Consider the following 12,491-nt stretch of genomic DNA (forward strand, 5'->3'; position numbering starts at 1 on the left):
TTGGGCGGTGGCGCGGGGAGAGCCGGGCGCGGACGGCTCGCGCGCGGGGGTCGCGTCTGCCGCGCGCCAGACCGGCCGGCCCGGGTGCGGAGCGCGGCCATGGGCCCGGGGCCCCCGGCGGCCGGAGCGGGGGCGCCGCCGCGGCCACTGTCGGTGGCCGCGCGGCTGAGCTATGCGGTGGGCCACTTCCTCAACGACCTGTGCGCGTCCATGTGGTTCACCTACCTGCTGCTCTACCTGCACTCGGTGCGCGCCTACAGCTCGCGCGGCGCCGGCCTGCTGCTGCTGCTCGGCCAGGTGGCCGACGGGCTGTGCACGCCCCTCGTGGGCTACGAGGCCGACCGCGCCGCCGGCCGCTGCGTCCGCTGCGGCCCCCGAAAGGCCTGGCACCTGGTCGGTAAGTCGCGGCCGAGCCTCCTCCCTCCGACTGCCTGCCCCCCTGGCTTGAGCCTCCCGCCTTCCGACTGCCTGCCCCGGGGCCTTCCCCTTCTGCCTGCTTGCCTCGGGGCCTGAGCCTCCCCCAACGCACTGTTTGTCCCGGGGCCGAGCCTCCCTCCGCTGCTAGCCTGCCTGCCCCGGGGCCTGACGTCTCCTAGCCCACTGCTTGCCTCCGGGCCTGAGCCTCCCCACTCTGTCTGCCTGTTCAGGGGCCTGACCTCTCCTAGCCCACTGCTTGTCTTGGGGCCTGAGCCTCCCCTCTCTGCCTGCCTGCCTGCCTGCCTGCTCTACGTCCTGAACCTCCTCTGTCTGGCTGCTCAGTACCCTTCTATTGCCCCATCCTTGACCTCCTCCATCTGTCTGCTTAACTGCTCTGTACTTATTCCGTCTGCCACCTGACCACTCATGTGACCCTCCAGTGGCACTTCCCTTTGTCGTTCTGTCTGACCCCCATGGGCACCCTAAACCCTCTCTGGATTGGGTCTGACTGCCTGGTGGCACCTCTGTCAGTCGGCTTGGTCGGCTTGACTTTTTCATTTGTCTGTCTGGGTGACAACTCTGCCGAGTGAGGGTCAGGCTGCCTGGAGCCCCCTCTGTCAGTCTGTCCCGTTTCTCCAGCGCACTCCTGCCCATCCTCTGCCCCATCATGGGGAACCTGGTGCTTGGGAGGTTTACGGGTGCTGCGCTGGGGAGCTAAGACTTGGGGGCCAGACTGAAGAGGCAGGGGTCTGCGTGTGTCTGGCTGAGGAGGATGGGGTCTGTGGGCCCAACAGGGTCAACCTGTGTCCTGGGGGAGTTGTCAGAACACCTCTGTTGGTGAGGGGAGGAGGCAGGTCCCCCAGGAGCCGGGGTGTCCTGCCCAGTGCACACCCTTGATAAGGCCTGCCTCCTGGCATCCCTTCTCTGCCACCACGGATCCTGGGCCGTGAGATTAGCCCCAGCCACTTTCTCTGCTGTTCTTTCCCTGGCAGAGGTGCCTGCTGCATCCTGGCATCTGGGTTCCGCTGGGCATTTCAGGAGGCAGGCACAGGAATCCTGCCCAATCCTGTGAATTCTGGGTGGCAGCTTTCTAGAAGCTAGGAGGGGCTGACCACTGCCTCCTTGCCCTTGGGAGCAGTGGCCGGGGAGGCAAGGATTCGCCCTGGGCCCTGGCGAGTGCTGTTTTTGCAAGGTGCAGCAGATCTCCAAGTGGCCCAAGTGGCCGGATGTCAGGTTTCTCGGGCACTGAGGACACCCAGGCTGCTCTTGGGTCACTTGAGACCATGGCAGCCAGGGAGGGAAGCAGGGGGAGACAGGAGACTCCGACAGACTGGTGATCACCTCATCTGAAAAACAGACGCGAGAGGTGTCCGTCTTTGGGCTGACGTTGGGATTGCTTGCAGAGCTGAGCCCAGTCTTCAATGCAGTTTTGTTCATAATAGATAAACTCATGGACAAACACACAAGACAGCCCCTAGGCCTGACAGGTGACAGAGGTGGGGAGTCTTTTCTCTGGGGCGGGCAGGGGAGACACCCCTGAGGAGACGGAGCCAGCTGTGGGAAGGTAGCTGGGCAGTGGACACTGCATGTGCCCCCAGGCCTGACTGTGTGCCCCTCTCGTAGGTGGGAGGGTCCACCTGACCCCGGAGGAAGAATCTGAGTCCCCCGGCAGAGGCAGGGGTTAGGCACCTTTGTAAATAAAGAACTGAAGGCTTTGTGTTTATGTAAAACAGGCCTGGGGGATAGGTGTCCCTACGGGACCTCAAGGCCTCCACCTGCACCCCTTCTCCACCTCAGGGTGAGTATGTAGGGAGACCCAGGAGGATCTGTGGAGAGAGGAAACTGGGGCAGCTCCTCTTGGCCTGATAAGGTGGCTTGAGTGAATCACCTTGGAAACAGTGCCCACTTCTCTTTTTTTTGCCCCTGAGCCTGTGGGTGGTGGGTTCACTTTTCCCCTTAGCAGGCCCCCTGGGCTCCCCCGCTCTAGCCCAGAGAGAACCCTTAGAGCCACACATGGATTTTTCCCATGGGGTCCAGGCTGGGGCATGTGGGTGAACTGGGTTTCATAAGGGAGAAGTGGAGCTCTGAAGCTTTGGGGATTTGAAGGATGAATAGGAGTGTGTGTGTGGGGGGGGCATTCCAAACCCATTGAATCAGCTGTGCAAGGGTGACATAGCCCAGCTTGGAAGCTGCTGAGGCAGGAAGTGGCTGAGAGCCATAGGAGCTCCCACTTTCATAGGTTAACTCCTGGTTCTCATGCTGACTTTGGGAGCTGGGTATTTTCAATGTCTGTACTTTCTGGAAACTGTGGCCCAGGGAGGGGAAGTCACTTGCCTCAAGTCCCCCGGCCAGGCAGCCTCATCCAGGCAATGGTTAACCTGGCCTGGCCAGCTTCAGGGTGGATTCTGGCAAGGGCAGCACATTCTTCTGACCAGAGTCTACATAGTTTGTGCCTGGCCCTGAGGCGGCCCCCGGGGCCCCCAGGCATGAGCTCAGGACGCCCCTCCCAGGCCCCAGTTCCAGAGAAATAGCAAGGAAGGGTGCCTTTGCTTTCATTTCCCCATCCCAGGATGCGGAGTTGGCCCCAGGGTCTACGGCATGAGGTCCTGAGCCTGGAGGGAGAGGGGAAGGCCAGCTGCCAGGCCCAGCAGGGGAGGGTGCTGAGCTGGGCCTGTCCTGGCAGAGGGAAGGAACATGGCTCAGGGCCCAGCGGCTCACACACTGAACCTGTGTCCTCATCTGGAAAGCGGGGAGAATAGGAACACCCGCTTCTTGGGGCTGTAAGTGGATGACATTAGTATAATTATACACTCCCCCGAAAGATATGTGCCAGGCTCCGTGCTGGTGGCCAGGGCCCCAGAAGTGACCTTGAGAGACCTATTGCCCACCCTCCCAGAGCCCAGTCTCCGCTGGGGGAGGCAGGCAGGAAACAAGCAGACAAAAGAATCCCTGTGTGGGCTAAGGCATGTGAGAGGAAAGCCGTGTCCAGATGGACTGTGTCAGCGCAGGGAGGGGACTGCTGGGGACTGCGGTGGTCAGGGAAGTGTCAGCACAGGGAGGGGACTGCTGGGGACTGCAGTGGTCAGGGAGAGCTTTGTTGAGGAGGTGGCATTTGAGTTGAGTCCTGAGGCACGAAAGGATGTGAGGGGAACAGCAGCCACAGCTGGTGCAAAGGCCCTGGGGCAGGACCGAGCCTGGTGTGCTGAGGCTAGGAGGCCTCCTTGTGTGGCTGGGGCGGGGGTGGGGGGTGGGGGGGGGGGGGTGGGGGGGGCGGGGCCTGCAGGGCCTGTTCGCTGCCCCCGCGCACTTGGGCTTCTTCTGAGGTGTCAGGTAAAGAAAAGACCCCCTCATGAGCTGATAGGGACACTGGGGCTCAGGGAGGGCAGGGTCCACCGTAGCCTCACCCAGCATCACCTGGCCTCCTGACTGCTGGGTGCGCGGTGGGACGCTTGGCAGGAGCTGGGGGGGAAGCCCTGCCAGGAGGCGGGAAAGCAAACGTGTCTGTGGCGGGCAGCGCTCCAGGGGACGCCGCAGGTGCTCTGTGCTTCTGTTTCCCCACCTGTCACCAAGGGAGCACCCCTGGGGAGCCCGAGGCTAGCAGGGGGGAAGCCCCATTCTTGTCCTGTCTTATCACCTGGCCGTAGGTCCTGGCCCTGCTCTTGTACTTGCAGCACGTGACCTTGGGAACACAACAGCCCGTTGTGTGTCTCAGTTTCGTCAGACCTGGGGGCACATAACCTGAACTGACAGGTGGAGCCCTGGCCCTGCTGTCCTCTTGGGCTGCATGACCTCAGGGGGACCCCAGGGCTCCCTGCCTCGGTCTCGCCATTTGTCACGGGAACTATTCCCCAGGGAAGCCGTGGGCCGCGGACCCCCCCCCCCCAAGTCTGTGACTGTGGAAGGGTCCCCACCTGGTCAGGCCCTGGGAGCCCGGGGCTGGTGTGGGAAGGCCCCGTGGTGTGACCTCCCCGCTCTCTGCTCATCCCCAGGTACCATCTGTGTCCTGCTGTCCTTCCCCTTCATCTTCAGCCCGTGTCTGGGCTGCGGGGCAGCCACGCCCGAGTGGGCCGCCCTCCTCTACTACGCGCCCTTCATCGTGATCTTCCAGTTCGGCTGGGCGGCTACGCAGATTGCCCACCTCAGCCTCATCCCAGAGCTCGCCACCAATGACCACGAGAAGGTGGAGCTCACGGCCCTCAGGTGCGGCCTCCGTGCGAGCACAGCGGGCCAGGCCGGGAAGCGGCGGCCCTCCCGCGTTTGGGCGCTGCTTGGCTGCGCGGCTCTGGGACGGTGGGCCCCCGCTCACGCGCCTGTAGAAGTGTGTTAGTTAGCCGTTGCCGCGTTAACGGCCAGAGCTAGCAGCTTCAGACAGCACGCACGTATCAGCTCACGGTTTCTGTGGGTTAGGGGTCTGGCTCTGCTTAGCTGTATTTTCTTTTTTCTTCTTTTTTTAAATATTTATTTGAGAGTGGGGGGAGGGGCAGAGGGCGAGGGAGAATCTCAGACTCCGCTCAGCGCGGAGCCTCACGCGGGTCTCAATCTCGCGACCCTGAGATCATGACCTGAGCAGAAACCAAGAGTTGGATGCTCGACCAACCGAGCCACCCAGGCGCCCCACCACTTAGCTGTACTTTCTGCTCCGTGGTCTCCCCTCAGGGTACTGGTTAGGGCAGGGGTCTCAGCTGAGGCTTAGGTTTTTCTAAGGATTTCCTGATTAGGTCTGGCTCACCCAGGATCATCTCCCTTAATTCTAGCTGCAGAATCCCTTTACCTTCGCCACAAACTGTTGCCTCAACCTGGGAGTGACATCCCGTGTCCATAGGCCCCCTCCCCCAGGGGAGGGGTTGGACGGGGTGGGACCAGGGCCATCTTAGAATCCCGCCTGCAGGATGCGGCTAGCACTTGGCCTGTTGACTTGCTTGAGGTCCTGACAGACCTTCTGCTGGATAGGATGGTAACAGGAGCATTTATGGAGTGCTTGCTGTGTGCAGGCACATTTCTAGGCCCTTCACGAGGATTACCGTCTTTAATCCCCCTGGCAGTCCCGAGATTTGTCACGTGTCCTTGAGAGGGTCTGAGCAGCATGCGTCCCCGAGGGACAGTGTGTGCTAGGAAGAGGGTAGAGGCTCGAGCTCCGAGCTCCGGGAGGAAGGGCTAGCATGGGTGGTGGCGGCCGGCGTGGCTGGAGCTCAGGGAGGGGCTGGCCCACGGGAGGGCGCCTGCGAGGTGTGCACTCCTCTTGCTGTCGTGGAAGCATCTTCACTGCGGCCCAGCCTGGCTTCCTCCCCACCCTGCCCTTGGGTTCTGCATTCGGGCGTGGGGGCGGCCCCAATGACAGGGGTTGCCCAATACCCAGGGCCCTGAGGGCCCCAGGTGGCGGGTGGCTTGAGAGACCAGGCTCTGGGCCACCTTCTACCGGCAGGCACTTTCCTGCCAGTCTTGTGGCCTCTCCACTTTGATCTCTGGGGTATTGGTCCCACTCTCACAAAGGGAAACTGAGTCCTCGTGTGTGGTCCAGAGGCTCTGCCCCCACACCCCCAGCCCCTGGAGGGGCCCCAGATGCTTCTAGACCAAGGCCCAGGATCTGGGAACCAGGAATCCCAAATCCTGGCTTCTGAGCGTCTCAGGTCTTCCCAGAGTCTCTGTACCCCCGGCCCAGGCAGCTGGGATGTCAGGGTGGTCGTGGGTCGGCCATCAGTCATCACATAACGGGCAGCAAGGGCTCTGCTGCGGCCACCCAGTGTTTGGTGGCCGAACGCCCCCCCAGCCAGAGATTCCCTGGAGGCCGGAAGTGGCTTTGGCAGCGTGGCCGGCGGCCGCGTGCTCTCCCGGGCCCCGCGCTGAAGCCCGCCCTGCCCCCGCCAGGTACGCCTTCACCGTGGTGGCCAGCATCACCGTGTACAGTGCCGCCTGGGTGCTGCTCCACCTGCAGGGCTCCCCGAGCTTGGGGGGGGCCCGCAGGGTCACTGACCAGCTGGGCGTCCAAGACGTGCCAGTGTTCCAGGTGAGCGGGGCCCGGCTGGGACACCCCGGTGGCCCCGAACCCAGGGCCCGGGCTGAGAGCGCGGCCGCTGACCCCTCTCCTGCCTGGCCTCCAGAACCTCTCCCTGCTGGTGGTGGGAGTCGGAGCCGTCTCTTCGCTGCTGTTCCATCTGGGCACCAGGGAAGGGCGCCGGCCTCGGGCGGAGGAGCCGGACGAGCACAGCCCGCTGCTGGCCCCTGCCACCGCCCGGCCCCTGCTGCTCTGGAAGCACTGGCTCCGGGAGCCGGCGTTCTATCAGGTGCGCTGCTGGGGGGGCGCGGGGCTGCGGGCAGGGATGGCGGACACGGGGTGGGGGGCACACAGTCCCTTTGCCGCCCTCCCTCCGTCACTGCTCCCCGCCCCGCCAGCCTGGCGGCCGGTCACCACGAGCGGCTCACGTAGGCCCCCCCCAGCCCCCCAACCCGAGCCTTCGGTTTGCCTGCCCACAGGTGGGCTTGCTGTACATGAGCACGAGGCTCATCGTGAACCTGTCCCAGACGTACATAGCCATGTATCTCACCTACTCCCTCAACCTGCCCAAGGTGAGCTGGGGGGGCCGGATGGCGCAGGGGGTGGCACGGCCCCGGGGCCCCCCGTGCCCACACCCGCTCTGCCCCAACAGAAGTTCATCGCCACCATCCCGCTGGTGATGTACCTCAGCGGTTTCTGCTCCTCCTTCCTCATGAAGCCAGTCAACAAGTGCATCGGGAGGAACGTAAGTGGGCAGGACGGGCGGGGGGGTGGGGGCCCCCACAGCTGAGGACGCCCAGGACCCCGAGAACTGGCGGCTCCGGACCGTGGTGTCCAGCCCGTAGCAGCCCCGGGTCTGGCTTCCGCGTGGCTCAGGGCTACAGCGCTCTAGGACTCCGTGCTGCCCGGGGCCGTGGCCGGCGGTGGCCCGGAGCCCTGGAACTCTGCAACTCTGGCCCGTGCAACTAAGGAACTCGACACGTCACCGTGTTTGATTTTAATGGATCTGCGTCTGGCTGCAGCCAGCTCCGTCTCCACGCAGCTCCCCGGGGCTGGCTCGGCGCACTTAGCACCCCTGGCCCCAGAACCCTCCGAGTCCGAGCTCGGGGTGCTGCAGGGAGGGTCCAGCTGGACCCCCTCCCTGCTGCGGCCGGGCAGGGGGTCCGGCCAGCTGAAGACCAGGGAGGGCAGGCGCCACGCAGTGAGGCGGCCCTGATGCCGGCCGGCTCCCCCGCAGCTGACCTACTTCACGGGCCTCCTGGTGATCCTGGCCTTCGCAGCCTGGGTGGCCCTGGCAGACGGGCTGGGCATGGCTGTGTACGCGGCAGCTGTGCTGCTGGGCACGGGCTGCGCCACCATCCTCGTCACCTCGCTGGCCATGACGGCCGACCTCATCGGCCCCCACACGGTAAGGCTGATGGGTGGGGCGTGCTGGGGGCCGCGGCTGCGCTGCGGCTGCTGACCTCCCTGCTCGTGTACCCAGCACAGCGGAGCCTTCGTGTACGGGGCCATGAGCTTCTCGGATAAAGTGGCCAACGGGCTGGCAGTCATGGCCATCCAGAGCCTGTATCCCTGCTCGTGAGTGCTGTTCATTTATTCGTTTAGTAAGATCGTGCTGTGCGTGCTGAGTGCCAGGCACTGCCCCGGGTCTGGGGGTTCAGCCTGGACGAAGGCCAGCGCACGGGTGGTGCCCGCACACTGGGGAGACCCGCTTGCTCCTGACCTGGGGCACTTGGCGGGCTGTTGTGCGCTGGGGGACACAGCGTCCGGACATACGGGGGAAGTAGGAGTGGGCAGGGCCGGGGCAAAGCCAGAATCTGCGTTCAGACCCTCAGAACCTAGGGTTCTGGACCCAGATGGTTCTAGACCACTGGGTGGAGACTTGTAGAAGCCTGGGATCTGGGAACAAAAGCCTGTTCCTCTGTCCTCACTGACCTGGGGGCAATACCAGCCCCTTTAATAAGCACAGAACTGTGTGATCCAAACCAGTGGCAAGGAGGTGGAGAAAACACCAGTTATGAAGACCTGTCTGGGGCAAGAGGTCAGGGAGGGCTTCCTTGAGGAGGTGACATTGGACTGGAGACCTGTTAGGGAGTTCCAGGCAAATGGGGAGGAACCCCCAGTGCGAAGGTCCTGTGGTAGGACTGGGCTTGGTGTGTTGGAGGAACAGGGGGAGGTCCGTGGGGTTGGAGCAGAGTAAGTGACGGGCAGGGAGGGGATGGGGCAGATGTGGGAGGAGGGTGTGGGTGGTGGAGGGTGATCCCCTGGTTCTGGCTACCCAACAGCTGAGCAGGAGGTCCAGGCTGGAGGGACCTGACAGATGGCAACTCACCTGCTTCTGCCCTCCCCCTAGCTTGGAGATTTGCTGCAGGGCCTGCATGGGCTTCTACCGCTGGGTGATGGTGGCCGCCACCGGCGGGGTGGGCGTGGCCGCCACTCTCTGTCTCTGCAGTCTCCTCATCTGGCCCATCCGCCTGCGGAGCTGTGAGTCCCAGCCGCGCCCCACCCCGTGGGCCAGGGGCTGGAGGGCTGGAGGGCTGGGCCCCGGGCAGGGCCCCCCCTCCACTGATTCCACCCCACCCCTTTCTCCTGCAGGGGACCCTGGAGCCCAGCCCTGATTCCACAGGCGCCACGGTTGCCATCCTGTGCACATGAACTCTGTATACTCCAGGACCAGCTGAGGCCAGGAGCAGCCCTCCCTCCGTGCCGCCCCCACCTCCCATCCCTACCCCCCCATCCTTGCCTGGCTGTGGGGGCAGGACGGTCAGGATCCCAGACACGGAGCTCAGCGCTCTGGGATCCAGGGGTGCGCCCGGCTCACCCCTCACCCCAGGCTCGGGTGCAGTTTGCTACATGCCGCCAGGTCCCCCGACCATGACGTGGTCACTGAGCCTGACGGGAGCCTCAGGCAGGGGGTAGGGAGGAGCAAGGCCCATGCTCTGTGCCCAGGCCACTGCTGGCCACGAATAAAGAGCCACCCGTGGGTGAGGACTGTGGCCTCAGCTGTGTGCCCAGAGCCCAGAGTGGGGAGAGGGCAGCTGGTATGCCCTGCGTCTGCCTGCCTCTGGCCCAGTTTCGGTCACTGGGGTCTTGGTTGGGGGCTCCCTTGATCTGGCCGCCGGATCACGCAAGGTCCCCGGGGTCCCCAGAGGTGGACAGATGCACGGGGGTGGGGTCCCTGCAGCGGGCGGTGTCGGGCAGCATGAACTTTATCAGTGGGTGGGTGTGTAGACGGATGGGGGCCGCTGGATGGTGGAGGGACAGTAAGGTTCCAGGTACCATTGCCTGTAGTTCTGCGTGGTGTGGCGCAGGCGCCGGGGCGCCGACAGGAACGGCACGTCGTCAGACCCCTGCCACGGCGGCTCCGCCCGGTACCAGTGCCTGTTGACCACTGTGGGGCCAGGACCCAGGTCACCTCCTGTCGCCGGGCACTCTGAGCCCCAGCCGAGGTGGCCTGGCTCTCCCCGATCGCCCCCCCTTCTCACCGTATTCCTTGCCCCGGCTGGGTCTGTCCGGCCACAGCGTGCTCCCCCACTGCGTGCTGGGGGCCCTGCACTGGGCAGGGAGGACAGGGTCATACCAGGCGGTCTCCCGGAGGCGCTGCGTGTAGGCTGTTGGGGGGCGGGTAGGAGGTCATCTGTGGCCCTGGCCGTCCCCTTGGGGCTGGCCGGGGGGGGGGGGGGGGGGGGGGGCCGGGCGGGGCCCCCCCCGGGGGGACGGGTTTGCCCCCGGGGGTCCGGGTGCCCGTGCCCCCCAGGCCATCGCGTGTAGGCCTCGCGGTATGGGCTGTCCGGAGCCCGCGGGACTGTGTGCCAGGCTTCCCGGGACTCGGAGTTGGTCAGGCCAGTGTAGCCCAGCTGACCGGCGGCGTCGTGCCCCATGGGGGCGTACTTCCAGCGCACTGCCTGCCTGGTGGCCGGTGTCCAGCGGGGCCCCTCCACGGACAGGTAGTCGTCGCTGAGGGGGTGAGGGCAGGAGACAGAGGCTGAGTCTGGGGCCCGCCCCTGCCCTCAAATGGGCCTTTTCACCCTCTGCCCTGCATTGCCGGCGTGCACGGCCCCGGCCCAGCCTGGCAGAGGAGAGGGGGTGCTAAGCCCTGTAGTCCCTGCCCCTCTAACCCCCCAGGACCCTCATTAAACCTTCCACTATGTCAGCACTTCTGGCCCGTCCCCCAGGGACACGGGGTACCACTAAGGAGGCAGCTGCAGCCCAGTGCAGGTGGGCGTACAAAGGCCCTGGGGCAGCAGGGAACGGCATTAAGGAGCGGGGCTGCAGTGCAGAGATGGAAGTACGCTAACAACGATCAAGGTCGAGGGGCGTCCGGTGGTGCAGTCGGGGGAGCGTGCGACTCAGTCTCGGGAGTCGTGAGTTTGAGCCCCATGGTGGGTGTGGAAAGGACTCAAAAATAAAATCTTAAAAATTGAATCTCTATGTGGTACCATTAAAAATGAAAGCAGAAAAAAAAACCCAAAAGTGGAAGAAACCCCCAAAGCTGCTAAAGCTGCAGGGAAACTTGCTTGGGCAGAAACCTCAAGTGGCCGTTCCTTCCTGAAGGCCTGGTAGTAGCAACACTGTCCGAGAAGAGAAGGACGAGCAGGCACTTCGCCCCGGTGGTCGGGGGCGCTGTTGACCACAGGCTCTTTCACCTGCGCCTTGCACGGCCCAGAGATCACAGAAAACTGGAAACCCACAGGTCTCCTTGAGGGTGGGTGAGCCTGGAAGGTTCTGGGACATCAGTCTCGGGAACCCGACAGAGTTTGCCACACGCTCAAAGGGGAACTTCACCATCTTGGGTACCCCGCCCTCGTGAAACGAACACTTCTGAACCGTAACGTGCACGGAACTTGTAAAACACAATGACTGTGGTCTAATATAACAATGAGAAGTAGGTCTCTCTCGGTCAAACATCAGTTTAACAAATGAAGAGCAGCACCTTAGAACTGGAAAAAAACCCCAATGAATGCTTGCTTGGTCCACAATCCAGAGAGTTCCTGCCCCTTGAAACAGCCACGGCCGCCGGCCCCTGCACCCGGGTTTCCAGCGCGTGCTGCGCGTCCCCCTTCTGCAGCACAGACGTGCAGTGGGGCAGCCCACGGGCACCTGCCTTCCTACATCTGCACAGTCCCCCATTACGGTGCATTTCTCCAGGCCACTGCAGTGAAAGGGCCCCCCAAATCCATGCCCACTTGGTATCTCAGAACAACCCCACTGGGAAACAGTCTCAGCAGACACAGTTGCTAAGCTGCGGGCCTCTGGGGCTGGGCTGGCCCTCGTGCAGTGCCTGGTGTCCTTGGAAGGGGGAGCCTGGACACAGAGAAGGCTATGTGACACAGGGGCACAGATCGGGGTGACGTGTCCTCAGAGGGCACCGAGCACTGCCAGAAAGGCACTAGAACAAGGAGGCCCGGGAGAGCTGCTCCCTCAGGCCCCAGGGCCTTTGTACGCCCACCTGCACTGGGCTGCAGCTGCCTCCTTAGTGGCACCCTGTGTCCCTGCAGAAGACTCCTGGAGAGAACTGGTCAGTTCTGCGGGCCGTGCCCGTGCCCACAGCGGACCCGTCACCTGCGGTGCCCACGCACGCCCTGCTCTGGCCCCAGGTGGGGAGGGGAGTACCAGGTGCAGGTGGGCCAGGAGATACGGGGTGCAGCCAGGTTAGGATGGGGCGAGGGTACAGCACCAACGTGCCTTGACTGAAGAGCAAATGACACGCAAGAGAAGCCAAACCAAATGCCATCAGGCCCGAAACAGAGAGGTGGCGCGTGGGGCCGTGGCGGGCACTCACCTGTACAGAGGTGCTGGGAAATCTGCTTCAAGGGTCCCCCGGGGGACGTAGGGCCTGGCAGCCTCCCGCCACAGGGTCTGCATGTCTGCCTCTGGGTCCCCAGGGGCTCATGCCTGGAAGGCCTGTGGGGCCATTGTTGACAGCGACAAAGGCCACCCTTGGTGTCCTGGCAACGGTACTGGCCAGCGCGGGCCCCCATCCAGACAGCTCCCTCCCTCCCCCAGCGGAGGATGGCAGGATGGCAGGGCCAGGCGGGGGGAGGCACGGGGGAGGCGGTGGCCATGAGCCCCGGGCTCCCTG

The 12,491-nt window shown here is 64.0% G+C and overlaps 2 protein-coding genes across 2 annotated transcripts; one reads left to right on the forward strand and one right to left on the reverse strand.

Annotated features, from left to right (window-relative positions):
- The first annotated feature begins 44 nt into the window (after window positions 1–44).
- MFSD12 (major facilitator superfamily domain containing 12) lies at window positions 45–10,011 on the forward strand. Its single transcript, XM_021705203.2, has 10 exons — window positions 45–397; window positions 4,407–4,617; window positions 6,283–6,421; window positions 6,516–6,698; window positions 6,889–6,981; window positions 7,062–7,154; window positions 7,647–7,817; window positions 7,893–7,987; window positions 8,763–8,893; window positions 9,005–10,011. The coding sequence occupies exons 1-10, from the start codon at window positions 100–102 to the stop codon at window positions 9,025–9,027; spliced, it is 1,437 nt and encodes a 478-aa protein (XP_021560878.1). The 5' UTR covers window positions 45–99; the 3' UTR covers window positions 9,028–10,011.
- On the reverse strand, window positions 9,622–12,274 carry C1H19orf71 (chromosome 1 C19orf71 homolog). The gene is made up of 4 exons (XM_044913125.1): window positions 12,192–12,274; window positions 10,128–10,366; window positions 9,895–10,020; window positions 9,622–9,800 (listed from the first exon to the last, which is right to left on the reverse strand). The coding sequence occupies exons 1-4, from the start codon at window positions 12,272–12,274 to the stop codon at window positions 9,622–9,624; spliced, it is 627 nt and encodes a 208-aa protein (XP_044769060.1).
- Between the last annotated feature and the right edge of the window lie 217 nt (window positions 12,275–12,491).

Source organism: Neomonachus schauinslandi, chromosome 1, assembly GCF_002201575.2.
Source record: "Neomonachus schauinslandi chromosome 1, ASM220157v2, whole genome shotgun sequence".
Taxonomy (NCBI): Eukaryota; Metazoa; Chordata; class Mammalia; order Carnivora; family Phocidae; genus Neomonachus; species Neomonachus schauinslandi.

Excerpts from the sequence above, each read along its gene's own strand:
- MFSD12 (XM_021705203.2), top strand. The coding sequence starts at position 100 with ATGGGCCCGGGGCCCCCGGCGGCCGGAGCGGGGGCGCCGCCGCGGCCA. Across the intron at positions 7,818-7,892 it reads ACCTCATCGGCCCCCACACG|CACAGCGGAGCCTTCGTGTA; the intron begins GTAAGGCTGATG and ends TCGTGTACCCAG. Across the intron at positions 8,894-9,004 it reads GCCCATCCGCCTGCGGAGCT|GGGACCCTGGAGCCCAGCCC; the intron begins GTGAGTCCCAGC and ends TTTCTCCTGCAG.
- C1H19orf71 (XM_044913125.1), bottom strand. The coding sequence starts at position 12,274 with ATGCAGACCCTGTGGCGGGAGGCTGCCAGGCCCTACGTCCCCCGGGGG. Across the intron at positions 10,021-10,127 it reads GGACCCCCGGGGGCAAACCC|CCTACACGCAGCGCCTCCGG; the intron begins GTCCCCCCGGGG and ends GCCCCCCAACAG. Across the intron at positions 9,801-9,894 it reads CAGCCGGGGCAAGGAATACG|TGGTCAACAGGCACTGGTAC; the intron begins GTGAGAAGGGGG and ends CTGGCCCCACAG.